At 36.9% G+C, this 19,380-nt stretch overlaps 2 protein-coding genes across 3 annotated transcripts; both read right to left on the reverse strand.

Moving 5' to 3' along the window:
- Positions 1–980: 980 nt before the first annotated feature.
- On the reverse strand, positions 981–16,658 carry LOC126693099 (uncharacterized). Of its 2 annotated transcripts, none has more exons than XM_050388972.1 (9): positions 16,492–16,658; positions 13,666–15,231; positions 13,236–13,462; positions 12,528–12,860; positions 3,593–3,839; positions 3,320–3,448; positions 2,982–3,197; positions 2,299–2,422; positions 981–1,423 (listed from the first exon to the last, which is right to left on the reverse strand). In XM_050388972.1, the coding sequence occupies exons 2-9, from the start codon at positions 15,214–15,216 to the stop codon at positions 1,185–1,187; spliced, it is 3,066 nt and encodes a 1,021-aa protein (XP_050244929.1). In that variant the 5' UTR covers positions 15,217–15,231; positions 16,492–16,658; the 3' UTR covers positions 981–1,184. The 2 variants fall into 2 exon arrangements, with proteins under 2 accessions (XP_050244929.1, XP_050244930.1); XM_050388973.1 differs by lacking the exon at positions 16,492–16,658 and adding an exon at positions 15,870–15,933.
- A 557-nt stretch (positions 16,659–17,215) lies between these two features.
- Positions 17,216–17,774, reverse strand: LOC126690891 (DNA damage-repair/toleration protein DRT102-like). The gene has a single exon (XM_050386006.1). The coding sequence runs from the start codon at positions 17,732–17,734 to the stop codon at positions 17,246–17,248; it is 489 nt and encodes a 162-aa protein (XP_050241963.1). The 5' UTR covers positions 17,735–17,774; the 3' UTR covers positions 17,216–17,245.
- Positions 17,775–19,380: the final 1,606 nt, after the last annotated feature.

Genomic DNA, 19,380 nt, shown 5'->3' on the forward strand with positions numbered 1-19,380 from the left:
GTTATATGGGTACAAAGTCCATGTGTGTGAAAAACAAAATAAAACAAGATTGAGCTCAATTAATAAAATCTTTATTTATTTATAACCTAACAACATGTTGGAGTTAAACTTCTCTATTCCCAATGGAGTCACCATTGTGGGCACAAGCGCACGCAAACGAGTGGTTTCCTCATGAGAAGTACGCCTTGATCTGAAGTGGACCGGGTAGAGGGTGAAAAATAGAATCGCCACTTATATTAAGTCTAGGAACCATATTAGGTTATGACAATCCATCCACCAATAGCTTTTAGTAGTTGCTTTAAGAATTCTAGCATTGATGTTTGAGATTTCTTTCCGGTGTGACATGTATCCCTGTTTTTATATGAACTTCATAGGCAAAAGGGATGGATGGCACGGCAATGAGATTGGTAGTAAATCTTCAGATTTTGCTACCTAGAATGATTTATCGTTGAGTGAGAGTTGCAGAGGAGCGAGCATTTAGAGAATGATCCACCACTAAAGGGAAGAGTTACAATAAAGCCTTTCAGTTATAATTTCACCGTTCCAAGTTCTCACCGTAATATTTGGTCCTTTTCAGTCACTCACCAAATCTGGGTAAAGGGCTATTTTTCCTATTTGATACCATCGCAGGGTAATGGATACTTTTATTGATCCTAGGCAGGTTTGATCATTTGATGTCTTTCAATTTGTCAACTTCGACGGTGTCAGTTGCTTAGCACACTCTTTATAGTTATACCGGGTAGCAAAATCAAACCAATACCAAGTTACCACAACAATATATTGCATGGAGCAATCTGGGATTCAAGAGCAGCTTTCAAGGATTTGAGAGAAAGATATTAAGAGAAAAGGGCTTACATTCTATCCAGCCATAATCAACCTTCAGCACCTAACCTGGAATAAATTTCATAACAAATAATTTAAAATGTCACTTTCAAATTCTCAACAAAATATCAAGCAGAAAATAACTGCTAGTTAAAACATTTTGCAACTTTTAAACAATTTTCTTTATATATAGCACAGGTATACATGCAGTTTCAACTTGTCTGGAAAAACCCTCTTTGCTTGGCTGAAGGGAATTGAAATGCCGACACTCAGTAAAATGTAAGGTCAAATACTAGGGCAGACTAACATGTATGGATCTTTCAATGTCATTTTTCTTGAGGAATAAATTTTAGAAAATAACTTCAAAAAGGATAGTTTATTGGTTCACGCTGCACGGCTTTCTGAACAAGCTCAGTCTGTTCCTTAACGTGAACTGAATAGAAACCAGTGGCTGAAGCAGCAGATGGAGCACGCCCAACATACTTAATGTCATCAAAAGTTCCTCTCCCCAGTACTTTCATGGCAGTGCAGAGGCGGGGTGCAACGTAATTGTATGCACCCATGTTCATTGGCTCTTCTTGGCACCAAACAATCTCGGCATCTAACAGAATCCAAGAAAAATTAGCAAGCTTCAATAAGTCAACAGAACTTACAGTACTCAATTAATGAAGAAACAACAGAACCACCTAGCTACTAGAATGTGACCTATAATGAAATTCACCTATATTCTGGTATGTTCATACTCCGTTTTTTTTCTCTGGTTTAAAAGATTTGTAAGGATCATAGATTGATCAAGCATCATCTTGGATGACCAGGTATGGCTATATCATACTATTTTAGGGTAAATTACATTTTAAACCCTATACTTTCAAAAAAAAAATTCAATTCAAACCATAAACCTATTATGTGTGATGTTGATAGAAAATGATTAAATAAAGCGATGTTGTATGACTTAGAGTGAAATAATGTCCATATATAATAGATACATGTTAAATTAACTACTGTGCACGTTTTGTATAAGCGTTTTTTTTTATTAACGGTGTCACATAAATGAGTACATGGTTTGCTTGAAAACATTTTTGAAAGTGTAGGGTTTAATTTGAAACTTCTAGAAGTATGGGGTAATTTGAAACAAACCCAAAACTGTGAGGGTGAGGTTTAAAATGTATTTTCACCACTATTTATCTATGGGGAGTGCCTGCCACCAATATGAAAAAGAAACCTATTATCCATGGGAGACATTGGACTGAGTGCCTGCCACAGATGTGAATAAAGAAGCCAGGTAACCAATGTTAGATCTAAGTTTTGCTTGCATAAGGACATCCAATTTTTACATTATTATGGGGAAATATAACTAGTAAATCACTTTAAAAATAATATGGCCAGTAAGTAGAAAAGAAAAGAAGGCGGCGTTTGAAGGGCTATTCAACTAAACCTAATTGATTATTTCTCTAGATGCAAATTCAAAATGCATACTTGGATATCGCTTCAGCTCCCGTTGGATAAGGTCATATGGGAAGGGGCAAAGCTGCTCCACCCTACATATTGCAACATCCTTAGCATCAACCTTTTTCCGTTCCTCATCAAGCTCATAATAAACCTGCAACAAACAGATTTGCATTAAAGGTCAGCATCTAACAACCAGGGAACAAAAGGAAATTGTACCAATGGCAAAACCAAACCATCTGAAATCAAAATCCCCCAGGTAAGATTTATAAGAAGCCCTAACACTATGTTTACATGGAGAGAGATGGAAGAAGGGGAAGAGGGGGAGAGTGGAAAGCAACTAGAATGTACTAATTATTAATTCTTGCCACCTTCCCCTCTACACTCCCGCCATCTCTCTTCATTCCAAACATACCCTAAAGTAAATTAACCATAAGAAGCTAAATATTTGTTTGTATTATTTTATATAGAAAAAAAAAAAAGATTAAAACAAAAATCCAAAAAAACCTATATTCAGATGGAGGGAGATTGGGCAAAAGGACAGGAGAGGAGAGTTGAAGGCAGCTGAGATGTTTTCAGTTCCAGCCACCTTCCCCTCCACTTCTCTCCCATCTCCCTCCAAACATACCCTAACTAATTTAACCATAAGAAGCTGAATATTTGTTTATAGTCATTAAAAAAAAAAAAAAAACCGCAGCAGTAAGAAGCACAACCTTTCCAGAGCAAAGAACCAGTCGTCGAATACCCTCTTCAAGATTGGAGTGGTCATTCTGGTCCTTTACAAGGCGCTTAAATCTGGTTCCCTGTTTGTCAAAACCTGGGTGGCCCTGGACGTCATCAAACTCAGACAAATTTGATTTGCAGTCCTTGTGACGAAGCAAGTTTTTAGGAGCCATTACAATGAGAGGCTTACGGAATTCCCTGTGTATCTGGGTAATGAAACAAAAAATCATATGCAATTATTAAAAAAAAAAACAAAAACACAAACAAACAAACACAAAATCAAAATCAAAACTAGAAAGTAAGTCATATTCCAATTAGTTGCACTCACTTGACGCCGCAAGACATGGAAGTAATTGGCAGGAGTTGTGACATTCACAACCTGCCAATTGCATTCCTGAATTTGTGTTCGAAGAGTTGGGTCCATCTCAGGAATAACATAAGGATTGTCATCACTCATCTGCCATAAAATTTAAGAATAAATATAAGCACAGGAACATCCTAGAGAATATTGACAATAATTTTATGAAGGAAAATCCTTAATAAAGAGAAATAACAGGAACACAATTGATATACATATATAACAACACTTTGGGCAGAGTACCTGAAGAAAACGCTCCAACCGTGCACTAGAATGTTCAGGGCCCTGGCCATCATAACCATGAGGAAGCAGCACAACAAGCCCAGTTTGACGAAGCCACTTAGACTCCCCACTACTCAAAAACTGATCAAATATAACTTGGGCCCCATTAGCAAAATCGCCAAACTGAGCTTCCCAGATTACCAATGAATTTGGATTTTCCATAGAGTAACCTAACTCAAACCCAAGAACACCAAACTCCGAAAGAGAACTGCACACAAGAACATATATTGCTCATCTAGAAGAAGTTGAAAACCACAAAGCAAGATTACTTGGTGTACCAAGAGTTATATGGAAGAGTATAACAGTCTTTTAATATTTGGACTGACAGATAACTGTCCTGTAGTAAGGAGTTTGGGCAAGAAGAAGTAGATACTGTCTCATGAATTATATCTATGTATGTAATCTATGGGACAGATTTTCCCTTCATCCGACCAACTATGTGGCAATTCAAACAATCTTCCACATTTACTTATAATCATATGACCTATTAGTAGTCATGTGAACTTGTTTAAATCACTTAATAAGACATTTTTTGATAAGTTACTTAATAAGACATGCGATTAAAACACATACCAATGATCATCTTATCTCCACAAAACAGGTTGAATGAGATTCCTCCAAACCGGTTTGGTGGAAAACTTTGTCCTAATCTATATTAGCATACAAGTGCACATGAAAAAATACAGAGGATTTTTTTTAGTTCAAAACACCCTATCTAAGGTCCTAAGGAATAATATAATCTAATTTTATCACATTCTTAACAAATAAGACATTAGTGTGTAGATGAAATGAACCAATATCATCCCTCAGATTATTAATCAAAAAATAACATACAGTTTCATAAGGACTGAAATAGCACAACATTATATAATTAGGACATGGACCTTTAAAGGTTTATTAAGACCACAAATGCCAAAGCTTCAAAAGTCCTATATAAATTTCAAGCATAAATAAAAGGGGGCAAAAAAAAATCCTCGCTTTCAATTAGGAAAATACCAAATCAAGAGGCATAATAACAAAGCAAGCACAGCAATATAATGTTTCATGCTACGAATTAATTAATGGCTTAATGCTAAAGTTGACAATAACACATAAATTTTACATAATTTTGATGTTATTTTTTATTTTGGTAAGGGAAAGCAGTTACATCTACACCTGTGATGCAAAAACCTAACAGCATCCCTATCACCATCAAAATATGGACATGCATTCAGACATTGGGTAAACCCAAGGCACATTATCAGACATAATATATCAATGCATGAACTGCTAATAAGTTTCTTCCTCTTCTTTTTTTTTTGTTCTTCTCAGCAGCAAAAGGAGTTAGAACCATAACACATAAAGCTCATGCACAGCAGAACTTGTAGTAAACAAAATTGTGAAACAAAAACAACAATTTTGTTAGAAACGAAGGGTAATATTTGTAACACCTGCCTCACTTAAATTTAATTTAAATGTTTCTAGAGTGGAATTGGTGAATTATTTCATTTGTCTTGAAGGTGTTATTATTTTATTTTATGATCACTACTGAGAAAATAAATAAAAGAGATATATTGATGCATGGGATAGTTAATATGAAAGACATGGTCCAATTATAAATTGATTACAGAGATATCATTATTATTTATTTGGAGTTAAACATAATGTTTATAAGTATGGTGGGCTTCTTGGGGACCAAGTAAATAAGATACAGGGGGCTATATGCTTTTAGCCCAAGCCAAAAAGAAAAGAAAAATGTCGGTGCTTAACGTTTAAGCTTAAGAGTAGAGAATTAGGGCTTCTCTACGTTGAAAAGAATAGAAGACCGTGGCACTACTAGAGGCAGCCAGCAAAGTTGTAAGTACTGAGGTAAACGTCTATCTACACATGCTTTATTGAAAATTGTTAAACGCGTCTTTGACTTTGGAGCCTTTGTCTCATAGTCTCATGGAAGTCTTAGACTTATACTGATAGTTTCATAGGAAAAGAGGTTATCATGGATGTATATAGACATACATTATTTTATTTATTTTGAAAGTCAGTTAAGAGATTTTTTTTTTTTTTTTTTGATAAGTAATAAAGATTCATTGATATAAAAAAGAGAGAGACACCCAAGTACACCAGGGGTATACAGGGGAGAACAAATCAAAAACGAACATTACAAAAATCAAGAAAATCCAAAAACAGAAGAAAAAGGATGGTTTCTCCACACAGAGAACCAATCAAGTAAGGTTCTAAAGAAAAGAAGCTTGAGATCAGGCATGGAACGCTCCTTGTCTTCAAAACACCTACTATTTCTCTCCTTCCAAATACACCACATCAAACAGTAAGGAACAACCATCCAAATATCTCCATTACAATGGCGGCAAAACGACCTTGCCAGCAAGCCAAAAGCCCAACAACAGAGAATGGCATAACCCAGCAAACTCCAAACGGGCAATGAAGGAAAAGATGGTCAATAGTTTCACTATTACACTTGCACATATAACACCAATCCAAAATGCAAACCTTTCTTTTCCTTAAGTTATCAATTGTTAGGCATTTCCCCAAGGCTGCGGTCCATACAAAGAAAGCCACTCTAGAGGGAATCTTCTGCTTCCAAATGCTTTTCCAAGGGAAAAACTGCTCACTATGGCCAACTAGAAGATGGTAATAAGCACTGACCGTGAACCCCTTACTCTTACAAGGCAGCCAACATCTCTTATCTTCCCCGTTCCCCCTTACAGGAGTGCAATAAATGGAATTGATGAAGCTTCTAAAAGCTTCCAATTCACGATTATGCACCTCCCTACAAAACTGAACATCCCAATGGAGGACTCCATTGGTGAACCTCATTAGATCCGCCACACTTGCCTCTTTGTTACAACAAATCCTATATAAATCAGGATAGTGGTCTGCGAGAGGAGAAGATCCACACCAACGATATAGCCAAAACTGCACTTTTGATCCATCTCCAATTTCATATAGAATAAACCGAGATAAAGAGTGCCACCCCCTTCTAATATTTTTCCACAAACTAACTCTATAAGGACCAGAGAAAGAGCTAGAACACCAACCACCCCAATCACAACCATACTTCACCTCTATCACTTGACGCCATAGAGCATCCCTCTCTTGCCCAAATCTCCATAACCACCTCCCTAATAAAGCTACATTGAAGGTTCTCAGGTTCCTAATCCCCAACCCACCTGAAGAAAGCGGAGTATACACTATAGATCAATTAACCAAAAATTTGGGCTCGTCTCCTAGGCCACCCCATAAAAAGTCCCGCTGAAGTCTAGCAATTCGGTTGGCCACAGAAGCGGGAATAGGGAATAAAGAAAGAAAATAAGTAGGGAGATTAGAGAGAGTGTTTTTAATTAAAGTGACTCTACCTCCCTTGGATAAATATAATTTTTTCCAACTTGTTAATTTTCTTTCCATCTTCTCTAGAATAGGATTCCAAATAGACTTGTCCTTAAATTTTTCCCCCAAAGGAAGACCCAAATATTTCATTGGGAGAGACCCTTGCTTGCAGCCTAAGACAGCCACCAAAAAATCCATGTTATGAACTGCCCCCACAGCCACTAGTTCAGACTTATCCAAATTTACCTTCAGACCAAACACAGCCTCAAACCAAATGAGCACCATACGGAGAATCAGAATTTGATCAATATTAGCATCACAAAAAATCAGAGTATCATCAGCGAAAAGGAGATGGGAAACCATCAAAGATCTTCCAAAAGAAGCACCTACACTAAAACCTAACAAATGACCTTCATGGACAGCCTTATTCAACATTCTACCGACAGCTTCCATAACCAACACAAATAACAAGGGGGACAAAGGATCACCTTGCCGCAACCCCCTAGAACTTCCAAAAAACCCATGGGGAGTACCATTAATAAGGATAGAAAAACGAACAGTAGATAAACAAAAAGAAATCCATCGCCTCCACTTATTAGAAAAACCACAACGCTCAAGCAAGTTAGAAAGAAATCCCCAATTCACGTGATCAAAAGCTTTTTCAATATCCATTTTACATAACAACCTTGGCTGACCAAACTTCAATCTACTATCAAGACATTTGTTAGCAATAAGAACGGAATCAAGAATCTGCCTATTTAGAATAAAGGCGTTCTGGGGAGCTGAGATGATCTCTCCTAAAACCATGCGAAGACGAGTAGCCAAAACTTTAGCAAGAATTTTATAAACCCCCCCCCCCCCAACAAGGCTGATAGGCCGGAAGTCCTTTACCTCCACTGCTGTAGCTTTTTTTGGAATGAGAGCAATGAAGGTTGCATTCAAGCTTTTTTCAAACTGACCTGTAACATGGAAATGGTGAAACACAGCCATGAGGTCGGATTTGAGAATCCCCCAGCAGGCTTGAAAGAAAGCCATTGAAAAACCGTCAGGCCCAGGAGATTTGTCCCCATTAAACTCCTTGATGACTTCAAAAATCTCAAATTCCTCAAAAATCTCAGTTAAGAGATCTTAATATATATGTGAAGTAGTATTACCATTCTATATAAGTTAAGCCTATATATACATCCAAGGGTGGTGTTCGAATGGTCTATATATATGTAGGGCAAATTGTAGTATTAGAGATAACACTACAATTCAAATAGAATCTAGTATAGACGTGATGTCTATTAGAAGGCTATGTCAAATTTAATATTGTGAAATCTTCACAGTCAGATTTAATATTGTGAAATCTTCACAGTGACTAAGGAAAGTTTTTGAGGTTATTTGAAAACCTATATGCCCTTATTGAATTATTTGATCCTTAATTAGGTTCTAGTTGACATCATCCCAAACAGCTGAAGTGAAGCTTGGTTTAGCGACTAGAGGTAAGCGGACTTCAGAACATGTCGTTTCTCAAGACGTGTATATTTATATACATACATATTTGCAAAAGTGAAGTTTCAAAATCTAAAATTATTGTCAATGCTTTATAAATACCTATATATTATTATTTCTTGTTTGTATGTTTGTTTGAAGCTGTATGTGTTAAGAATGATTCAAAAAATATATTTTGAGAAAGGGTTCATTATATGATATATGATTTGTATTGACAATATTGTAATAGTGTTGGTCTTTGGCTGAAATAGTGTTATTGTGGTGTGGTGCAGTGTTTTCGTTTACTCTTTGGAGTCAGTGTTATTGTTTGCTCTTTGGAGCTAGTGTTGCCTCTCTGAGGTTATTGGTATTGTTTCCCATGGGAATCACCCACCAAGTGTTTGACAGTATATGTCTTTTTTTTTTTTATAAGTAATAAAGATGTATGTATATTCAAAAAAACCTCATGCATAACAGCATAAGGCATATCAAAGATTACAGAAAGAGAAAAGAAAAAACAAAGAGAAAACAAATTACAAAAGAGAGAACTAAGAAACATGGGGAGAGAATCACTAGAGGTGAGTCCCCAAGCCCTAGACTAGTCGAAAAGGGAGCCATTGAAAGAAGCAAGCAGCTAGTCATCAATGATTTCCATGTCCTCAAATGTCCGCCAATTTCGCTCCCTCCAAATACACCACATTAAGCACAACGGAGCTAAATTCCAAATGCTAGACGAATACTTTCCCAACCAATTCCACCAACCAAAAAGAATATCTGCAACCGATCTTGGCAAAACCCATGAAATTCCAAAAGATCTAAAAACTAAACTCCACTACTGATAAGCCTTTCCATAATGAAGTAGCAAATGATCCACCGTCTCCCTATTATAACGACACATAATGCAACAGTTAACAAAATCAAACCCTCTACCTCGCAGATTGTCACCTGTAAGGATCTTGTCCCATACGACGGTCCAAACAAAGAAAGAAACACACCGAGGAGCCTTAACCTTCCAAATACCTTTCCCAAGAAAGATAATAGGCAAGGGACCTCGTAGTTTATTATAAAACGAGCGGATATCAAAATCCCCATTCTTCGTTAACTTCCATCTCATACGGTCTCCATTCTTAGTTGGAGGTAAATTAGAACCCAAAGTACGAAGAAAATCATCCACAACACCTATCTCCCAATCATTTGGTGTCCGAATGAAGCAAACATCCCAGCTTCTCCATTCCTCTATTACCAACCGTTCTAGACAAGAGGCCATAGAGGCTGCTTTATTGGAAGCAATCCCAAATACAGCCGGAAAGGTCAGTTGGAATGGTGAATCCCCACACCACCTATTTGTCCAAAACTTCACTCTATCCCCCACCCTACCTCAAACTGAATATTTTTGCTAAAAACCTCCCAACCCATCCGGATACTTCTCCACAAACCATCCCCATGTACACCTTTACCTAGCTTGGATGTCCATCCCCCCCCACTCTTCCCCAAACTTCAAAGCTATAACCCTTCTCCAAAGCCTTGTCTCCTCAACCCCAAACCACCATAACCATTTCCCTAGTAAGGCTTTATTAAAAGTAGTTAATTTCCTTACTCCTAACCCACCATTATCCACAAGTGCACATACCTTATCCCACCCCACCAAATGTGTCTTGGAATTTCCCCACAAAAAATCTCTTTGCAACTTCTCAATTTTGTTGGCCACATGTGTAGGGATAGTAAAAAGAGATAAAAAGTAAGTTGGAAGGCTAGATAACGTACTCTTGAGCAACATCAGTCGTCCACCTTTTGACAAATATAGCTTCTTCCACCCAGCCAACTTACGCTCTATTTTCTCTAAGATAGGATTCCAAATAGTAGGGGACTTGTAGGAAGCCTCCAAAGGCATACCAAGATAGGTCATAGGCAAAGACCCAATACTACAACCCAAAATCTCTGCCAAGGCATGGACATTATGAACCTCCCCAATGGGAACCATCTCACTTTTCATACCATTAACCTTTAATCCTATCACAGCTTGGAAACAAAGTAGTAGCATCCGAACATGTAGAATCTGCTCCACATCTGCATCACAAAACAGAATCATATTATCCGCAAACAAAAGATGTGATACACATTCCCCTCCACCTTGCCTACCATCAGCCCTAAAACCATGAAGTAAACCAGCACCTTCAACTCTTTTCATCATCCTACTAAAAACCTCCATCATAACCAAAAACAACATAGGAGATAGCAGCTCCCTTTGTCTCAATCTCCTTGAGCTTCCAAAAAAGTCAGCAAGAGACCCATTAGCCAAGACAAAGAACCGAATTGTAGATATACAAGTACGAATCCACCTACACCATTTCACCCCAAATCCCATTCTCTTTAGCAAATCTAGAAGAGTCTCTCAATTCACATGATCATAAGCTTTCTCAATATCCAGCTTACAAATAACCCCCAAAATCTTACTCTTCATCCGACTATCAACACACTCATTAGCAATAAGAACTTAATCAAGTATCTGTCTACCGCCCACAAAACTATTCTAAGACTCAAATATCAGCTGATCCAAAACCTCTTTCAGGCGATTTCCCAAGATCTTATATACACTTCCCACCAAGCTAATAGGCCTGAAGTCTCGAATATTGGAGGCAACTTTCTTCTTAGAGATTAAAGCTATGAAAGTTGCATTAAGAGATCTTTCAAACTTACTATGTTGATAAAACTCTTCAAACACAGCTAAAACATCACTTTCCACAACTCTCCAACAATGGTGGTAGAAGGCCATAGAAAAACCATTAGGATATGGGGCTTTATCTCCTTCTAGCACTTTGACAACTCAAAGAATCTCCTCCTTTTCAAACCTCCGTTCAAGCCATTCCCTCTCCAACCCCTCAATCTGATCAAACTCCAGGCCTTCCACAAAAGGCCTCCACTCCTCTTTCTCCGTATACAATTTTTTATAAAACTGTACTACTTGGTCTGCCACTTCTAAGTCTTCCTCATAAATAACCCCATCCACCTCCAACATATTGAGATGATTATACCTTTTCCGAGAATTAGCTACCTTGTGGAAGAACTTAGTATTGTTGTCTCCTTCCTTAATGCAAAGCATCCTTGATTTCTATCTCCATGAGATTTCTTCCAAAGAAAGAAGGTTCTCTATTTGAGATCTCACCACAACCCTCTCACTCATCTCCACTTCAGAAAGGCCAAACTCTCCATCCTTAGCATCTAATAATTTCAAGGCCTCCAATAATTCTTTCTTTATTTGATCCGCATCCAAGGCCACCCAGTCCACATAAGGACAACTCCACAGGCTACAAACCATCCGTCTATCCATGCCTGCAAGCTTAGTTTCTTGAAGGCAGACTACATCACAATTCCACTCTCGTAGTCAATATGTCTTATCTGGCTAATGTTTCCCATATTGAACTACTGTTTTATTGTTGTTGGCTTTATAAGTGGAAAATTTGTTTATTACTATATTATATTGTTTCTACCTATTTAGGGTATTTTGACCAACTAAGTGGCTACTATTTTATTTAACTTATTTCATGATTTCAATGTTATAGTCAAATGTTTACTTTTTGACAATTTTACAGAATATATTCTATTACTGTTAAAACTATATGTAAATGTTTTGTAAAGATTATATCTTGTCAATGATACTATTATTTTGTTTTGAGAGACATCCTTATGTTATATAGTCTCTTATTTGTCTTTTAGCTGACCCGCTTTCTCCACCCTTTCAGATTAGAACAGTGGAATCTCTTTTGGTGGATGATCATTGGAGCCATAGATTGAACACTTCATTAGGAGCTATGTTAGTTAATTGACTATGTTATTATGTTTCCTTAGGATAGTGAGCTTAGTATTTCTGAAACTATTTGAGATTGTATTTGGGGACTTTATTGTTAAAGTTTTAGTCTAATGGATTTTATAAGAAAGACTTGATGGTTTGATTTCTTATTTGTGGATATTTATATTCGCTCTGTTCCATTATTTGAACTTTAGTATATAAGACAAGTGTATCTAAATCTGGGTTTTGGATTTGGGTCGTGACAATATTGTTTTGAATTACTTGCACAAGAAGAAAGTTACCACAGATTACCTGTTGCTAACAGTAAACATCTCCTCATTTTGGTTCATGATAACATGGTCTAGAGGGCAATACTTCTCCCCCGTTTCCTGATCATGAACTACTGCATGGCGATGACTAAATGTACCCCTTTCAACATCCTGACCACTCAATCGAACATGGTTACCCTCTGCAAGCAACGTGGCAAAAGCAAGTGCTTCCCCAACTGCCCAGTCTATGCCTTCACCTGTTTCAATCATTTGTGCACGTTGGTCATAGACCTTCTTTACAGCTCTGTGAGGCTTAAAATTATCTGGAAAAGTTGTGATTGCCTTGCCAACATTCTTCAAAATGTCTGGCTTTACCCTGTATATCAGCAAAGAAATTTTATTATATATATGCATTTGTATTTATACACACACACACACACAAACACATAAATATATTTATAGTCAGAAACATCAAAATAGAAGTGAAAATTGACAACCCAACTCTACCTTAAACTAAGCCTTGATCCCAATTATATTGAGGTTCACTACCAATCCTCATCAACTAATTGGAATCAGCCACATATATTCTTTTTCTCGATTCTATCCTATATATAACCCATACCATACGCCACCTCTCTAAGTAGCATATCCTTCTTCACTGCTATCTATGTTATTTAGGCACTTTAAAAAAATACTATGTTATTTTAGGGCACCCTCTACAACTTGACAAAAAATAGAAACACAAACATACCCAGTGTTCCGGATACGTGAAAGCTGTTCAGGCGATTTGAACCCAGACCAATGAGATGCAAGCCAGTCCCTTCTTTTTGGAACATAATCTTTGCTAGCCAAGAATTCTTCATTGAGTATTGTATTGACCTTATTGAGCAACTTATCAATGCCTTCCTTTGTCACCTGCCCGGATTCTAGAAGTTTATTTTGATAGATCTCAAGAGTTGATGGATGATTCCGGATAACCTGTTAGCCCCAATCAAGTTAGACATCTAAGCAGTTTGGTTGACTAAAGTCATAAGCAGCAATCAGTAATCTATGTGAAACATCAGCAGTAAGAACAAGTGAGGATCATCTTGGAGGAAAAAAACGATAAAAAATTCAGTAAAAATGTAAGTCAAATCAAACAGGAACAAAAAACTTCAAGGAACTGTAGAGAAAGGGCTAACCTTGTACATTTTGGGCTGTGTGAAGGATGGCTCATCAATCTCATTGTGCCCGAAGCGACGATAACACACTAAATCAACCACAACATCTGAATGGAATGTCTGGCGCCACTCAGCTGCAAGCTCACAAACATGAACTACTGCCTCCATATCATCACCATTTACATGGAAAATTGGGGCACTCAACGCTTTGGCAACATCAGTGCAATACTGTGAAGATCTCCCTGCCCTTGGATCAGTAGTGAACGCAACTTGGTTGTTCACCACTATGTGTATAGTGCCACCAGTAGCATAGTTTGGAAGAGCACTAAGATGTAGAGTCTCATATACTACTCCTTGTCCAGCAAAGCTACCATCTCCATGAATAAGAATACCCATATTCTTGGTCCTGTCCATATCATTTGAGTAATACTGCTTTGCTCTAGTTTTTCCGACAACAACGGGGTCCACAGCTTCCAAGTGGCTTGGATTTGCAACAAGAGACAAATGAATTCTCTTTCCACCTCTAGTTGGTCGATCATAAGAAGTTCCTAGGTGATACTTAACATCGCCAGTTCCTGTATAAAGCCCAACTTCATCCACAGGCTTTGTACCACCACTAAACTCACTAAATATCTGACGCAGTGGCTTCCTAACCACATTACCCAATACATTCAATCTTCCCCTATGAGGCATTCCAATAACTATACTCTCAACACCAAGATCGGCTGCCCTATCAAACATCTCCTTCATGCCTGGAATCAGAGTCTCCCCACCTTCAAGCCCAAACCTCTTTGCCGTTGTCCACTTAGTAGCCAAGAAGTTCTCAAACTGTGTACTCCATATAAGCCTATCAAGAATTACCTCACGGCGCTGCCGGTTGTATTGCATCGATGTGGGGGTTTCAATCTTGTCTCTTAACCAATTACATTTATTACGATCTGGGATGTGCATGTACTCATACCCAATGCTCCCACAGTAAGCCTGCTCAAGCCGGGTCAATATGGATCTAAGGGTTTGCACAGGTCGGTTCTCAGACAAAAACCCAGCCATCCTCCACACACCCAAAAAGAATTCTCTATCAAGATCAGCTTCTGTGAACCCATAAAGTGCAGGGTCCAATTCTTCTGGGATTTCTCGTTCTTCCAAACCCAAGGGATCCAACTTGGCTTTCATGTGACCATTAACCTGGTAAGCCCTCACAAGCAATAGCAACCGCATACTCTCTTGAATTGTTTGGCCTGAAATTCCAGGGGACGTGGCAGCCTGACCCACGAAATTCCTAAAGAAATTGTCCCATGACTCATCCACACTATTTGGGTCAGCTTCCCAAGCCCTTTGAAGCTCCTCTAAGTAGACACTGCTTGTCCCATCTAGGAAGCTGTCAGTTAGCCTAGACAAGGGCACAGGACGAGGTACAGGTGCTGCTTGCGCCTTTGATCTGAATACAGTGATGTGAAAATACCGATTCTGTGAGGGAAGTATCCGTGTTCGTGATGTATTTGACCCACCTTGAGATAGAGTTCTCCTAATAGCAAGCTTTGCTACCCCAGAGCCAGCTCTAAACCAACCCATCTCTATCGATCCAAACTATAAAACAGAAAACAGCAGTGACTTAAGTCTCTCAAGGCTCAAATGGACATAGAAGCCTAATTCTAACTTGTCAGAATCCAAGCATTCACTAGAAGAAACAAATAGACCATGGAGCAATAATAACAGGAATAAAAAACAGCAAACCAGCAAAAGAACATCATAAACATTAAACCAAAATTTACACCTTGACATGTATCTAAACCCAGAAATGAGCATAAAAGCCATTAAGGATCCAATCAATTACAACCTACTCTTGATATAGAAAACCCAAAATCTCAGAATTGCTAGAAAAGCCACAAGCTTTACATCACTATTATATAGCAAACCCAAAATCATGCAATTATCCAACGAAATTACTCTAACCAGAACCAGAACAATGCAAAAACCAATCAATTATATAACACGCAAGCATCTAGTTGCTGACAAAACGTAGTAAATTAAAACCCAAAAAAAAAAAAAAAAAAGAAGAAGCATATGAAATTTTATTAATATATAACTCTAACCCTGTTCACTTAATCAGTTATTCGATCAGAAACCCACTTTTAGATTGAAAATGCTCATAAGCCAAAAAAGAAACAAAACCAGAGATCGAAATATAGAAAGATTGCAAGAGAAATCCTAGAAGAGCATCGTACAAAGTATCAAAAACTTGTTCAGGATTTTGTTTCGTTTAGGTTTGGAATCCCTGTGAGGTTTTGAGCGAAATAACCTCCTTCAGCCTTTCTATTTTGTAAGTTAGACAACGTTTGAAACAATTTTGGAAAATAGCATCTCGAGTTTCAAAAAATCGAGATCCACTTACAAAACTCGACCTTCAAAGACTCGCGTTCTGAGTGGGAAAATGCCACATAGATCTCGAGTCTTTAAGACTCGAGTTTTATGCAAAAAATTTCACCTATAGTGGCGTTTTTAAGCCTTACAGTGACGTTTTAAATCCCTATAGCGGCGTTTTTCTGCAAAAAAATTTGTAAGTACCAGGTTTAGGGTGCCCTATAGTGGCGTTTTTAATCCCTATAGTGACGTTTTAAAGCCATATAGCGGCGTTTTTTGCAATTTATGGAAATCGAGTCTCTAAAACTCGATTTTCAGCGCAATTTTTTTTCCCCAAATCGAGACTTAAAAACTCGAGTTCCATCTGGAACTCGAGTTTTAGATACTCGAGATGTTATTTTTCAAAATTGTTTTGAAATATGACAATTAACTAAATTGTTTAATATTTATTGTTATTTTAAAAAAAAATTCAATCCCTGTCCTTACCGTTGGAAGAAGCAGAAAGAACTGACCACGCCAAAGTCCAAACCAAACCAGACAGAAAACTGAAACAGTGCTTTTTTTTATATTTAAAAAAATTATATATTATTTTTTTTTTTTTTTTTTTTGAGGGGGAATTATATATTATTTTTGAGACAGAACAGAAGTTACAGAACTGTGTGTTTATCAAAAAAATAGAAAGAAAGAACAGAACTGTGTGGAAAACCCTCGGGCCTATGTTTGATTTACTAATTTACCCTTCAGCTAAGGCTCATCGTCTACCTTCTTCGGTAAAAAAATATAAAAGGCTCATCGTATTTATATAATCTAAGGTGGAATCCACATTTTCGTCCCACGCAATTTTTACTTTGATTCCTAATTTTTTTTTTACATTGCTTTTAGTCTTTATCTTGGAAAATGTGTCTCGTTTTTGTCCCTGCCGTTACATCAGAGACGGAAATTGCACAGGTGGCAAACGGAGTACACTATTGGCACACTAAAAGCTGTCGTGGCTATTAAAATAATAATAAAAAATGTTATTTGTCATTAAAAAATGCCACGTCAGTATCTAAATTTAAAAAAAAAATTAACTAAATAAAAAAATAAAAACAAAATTAAAAATCAAAATTTACATGAATTTAGATTTAGAAGTATATTGAACAAGAACATCAACCTAGATTTAAGAACTCAAAACTAAAAACCAAAAATCACAAATAACTCAAAAAATAAGAACACAAAATTAAACATCAAATCCACAAAATTAAACAACAACCTTAGCAGTCTCAAGGTCCTCATCAAAGAACATATCCCATTTCCCATCCCACTTGATGAAAAACTCAGTATCCTCATAATACTTCACTCTATGCACATCCCCAGGAGGAGTAAACAAAAAATCCCCAACACCCAAATCATACCTCTCCTTTTTGCTCAAATTCCACACACTCTTCTTCCCCTCCATCACCACCAAATCATGCCCAAAAGTATGATAATGAGCCGGCTCCACACTCCCAACTTTAAACCTCACAATAGCTGATGTGGGAGTCTCTCTCAAAATCTTTATAAACCCACCTAGGATTATATCGATCGGATTCAATTTCCTATTCTTCACCAAACAACAAGTAGCACATTTTGCAGATTCATCAGACTGAGAAGAACCAGTCCACCAGCGTTGACAGGGTCCACACTCTTTGGATCGGAGACCTCCAGTACTAGATGGACGAGAATTATCTCTAGATCGGAGACCCCGCATCACTTTTCTACGTACTTTTTATTCGTTTTTGGTTTCTGGGTTTTGATCTATGAGATTGTGTTGTGTGTTTTGTGTTTTTTTATGCGATTAGGTGTTTGATTTATTGTCTCTAAGATTTCTTTGTCAGAATGGTTGTTTTGTTGCATACCCATTTTTTGTTTTTCAATCATGTTCATGTTTCTGTTATCTTTTGGTTGTGAAACTTTGTGGCCTTTACATTATGTGTGTGTGTGTGTGTTTTTTTTTTTTTTTTTTTTTTTTTTTTTTTTTTTTTTTTTTTTTTTAATTTATGTATTTGTGTTCTTAAATCTGGGTTGGTATTTTTGTTGTTCTTGTTCAAGACACACTTGGATCTCAATCCATGTGATTTTTAGTTTTTAATTTTATTTAGTTAAAATTAATAAATTAATTTTTTTTAATTTAGATGCTGACGTGGCATTTTTTAATGCCAAATAACATTTTTTTTTTATTTTAATGGTCACATCAGCTTTTAGTGTGTCAACAGTGCACTCCGTTTGCCACTTATGCAATTTCCGTCTCTGATGTAACGGCAGGGACAAAAACGTGACACGTTTTCCAGGATAGGGACTAAAAGCGAGAGAAAAAAAAGTTAGGTACCAAAGTGGAATCGCGTGAAAATGTAGGGACGAAAAGCTTATGCACGTGCTCCGCGATGATGCACTTTTTTATTTTGAGTTTAATATAATTTTTCAATTTGAATTTATCTATTATTAATGAGGTTACACATGAATAAATTTTTAAAAAACTAAAATTTAGAATTTGAAATTAAGTAAATGGCTAGGTTTAGTGTGTGCTAGTTTTTAGGAAAAACTATATTAAACGTACATGAGATATATTTAAATAGAGAGTGTGCTAATTTTTAGGAAAAAAGTTTCTCTGGTAGTTTTTTTTTTTTTTTTTAATTACAATTTTAACCCAAATTTTTTTTTTTACAAATAAGAATTATCTAATTAGATTAGAGGTGTTTTTGACATTTTCTGAAGTCATAACTAATTTTCTGAATCTTCTTAATATATAGAGATGACTCTTTTTAATCCAAGCCCGGCTTAATGCAAGGTCAACTAATAAGACCATTCTAGAGTTTTTCTTTTCTTTTCTTTTTTCACCAAAAGTTGGGCTCAGCCTCTTCTTTTCTCTTTTTATTTTTCCAGGCAAAAATTTAAGAGATTAGAGCATAAGCATCAGGACTTGTAAAAAAAAATGTCATTTTAGCATGCCAAAAAAATATTTTATTATTTTAGAATACCATTTTACAATTTACCCTGGATCAAGTCCTCTATTATTCAATTTGATACATTAAAATAATATATTTTTTTTAAAAAAAAAAAAAAAAAAAAAAAAAAAACTCAGCTTAATGCAAGGCCACCATCCAACAACCAAACCACCGCCACAACCAACGACCACCAACAAAACAATCACCACATCCTCCAACAAATTAAAAAGCCAAAAAATTGCAAATAAAAGGAAAACCCACATCCTCCAACAAAAGAAAGATTTAAAGGGAGAGAGGAGTGTCGTCACTGTCGTGAGTTGCTAGTTGTCATTATGGGTCGCCTTCTCAATAACCACTAGCCTAAAACTCAACCAACAACCGGCCCAAAACCCTAACCCAATCGACCCATCGA

The sequence above is a fragment of the Quercus robur genome, chromosome 7, assembly GCF_932294415.1.
Source record: "Quercus robur chromosome 7, dhQueRobu3.1, whole genome shotgun sequence".
Classification (NCBI taxonomy): domain Eukaryota; kingdom Viridiplantae; phylum Streptophyta; class Magnoliopsida; order Fagales; family Fagaceae; genus Quercus; species Quercus robur.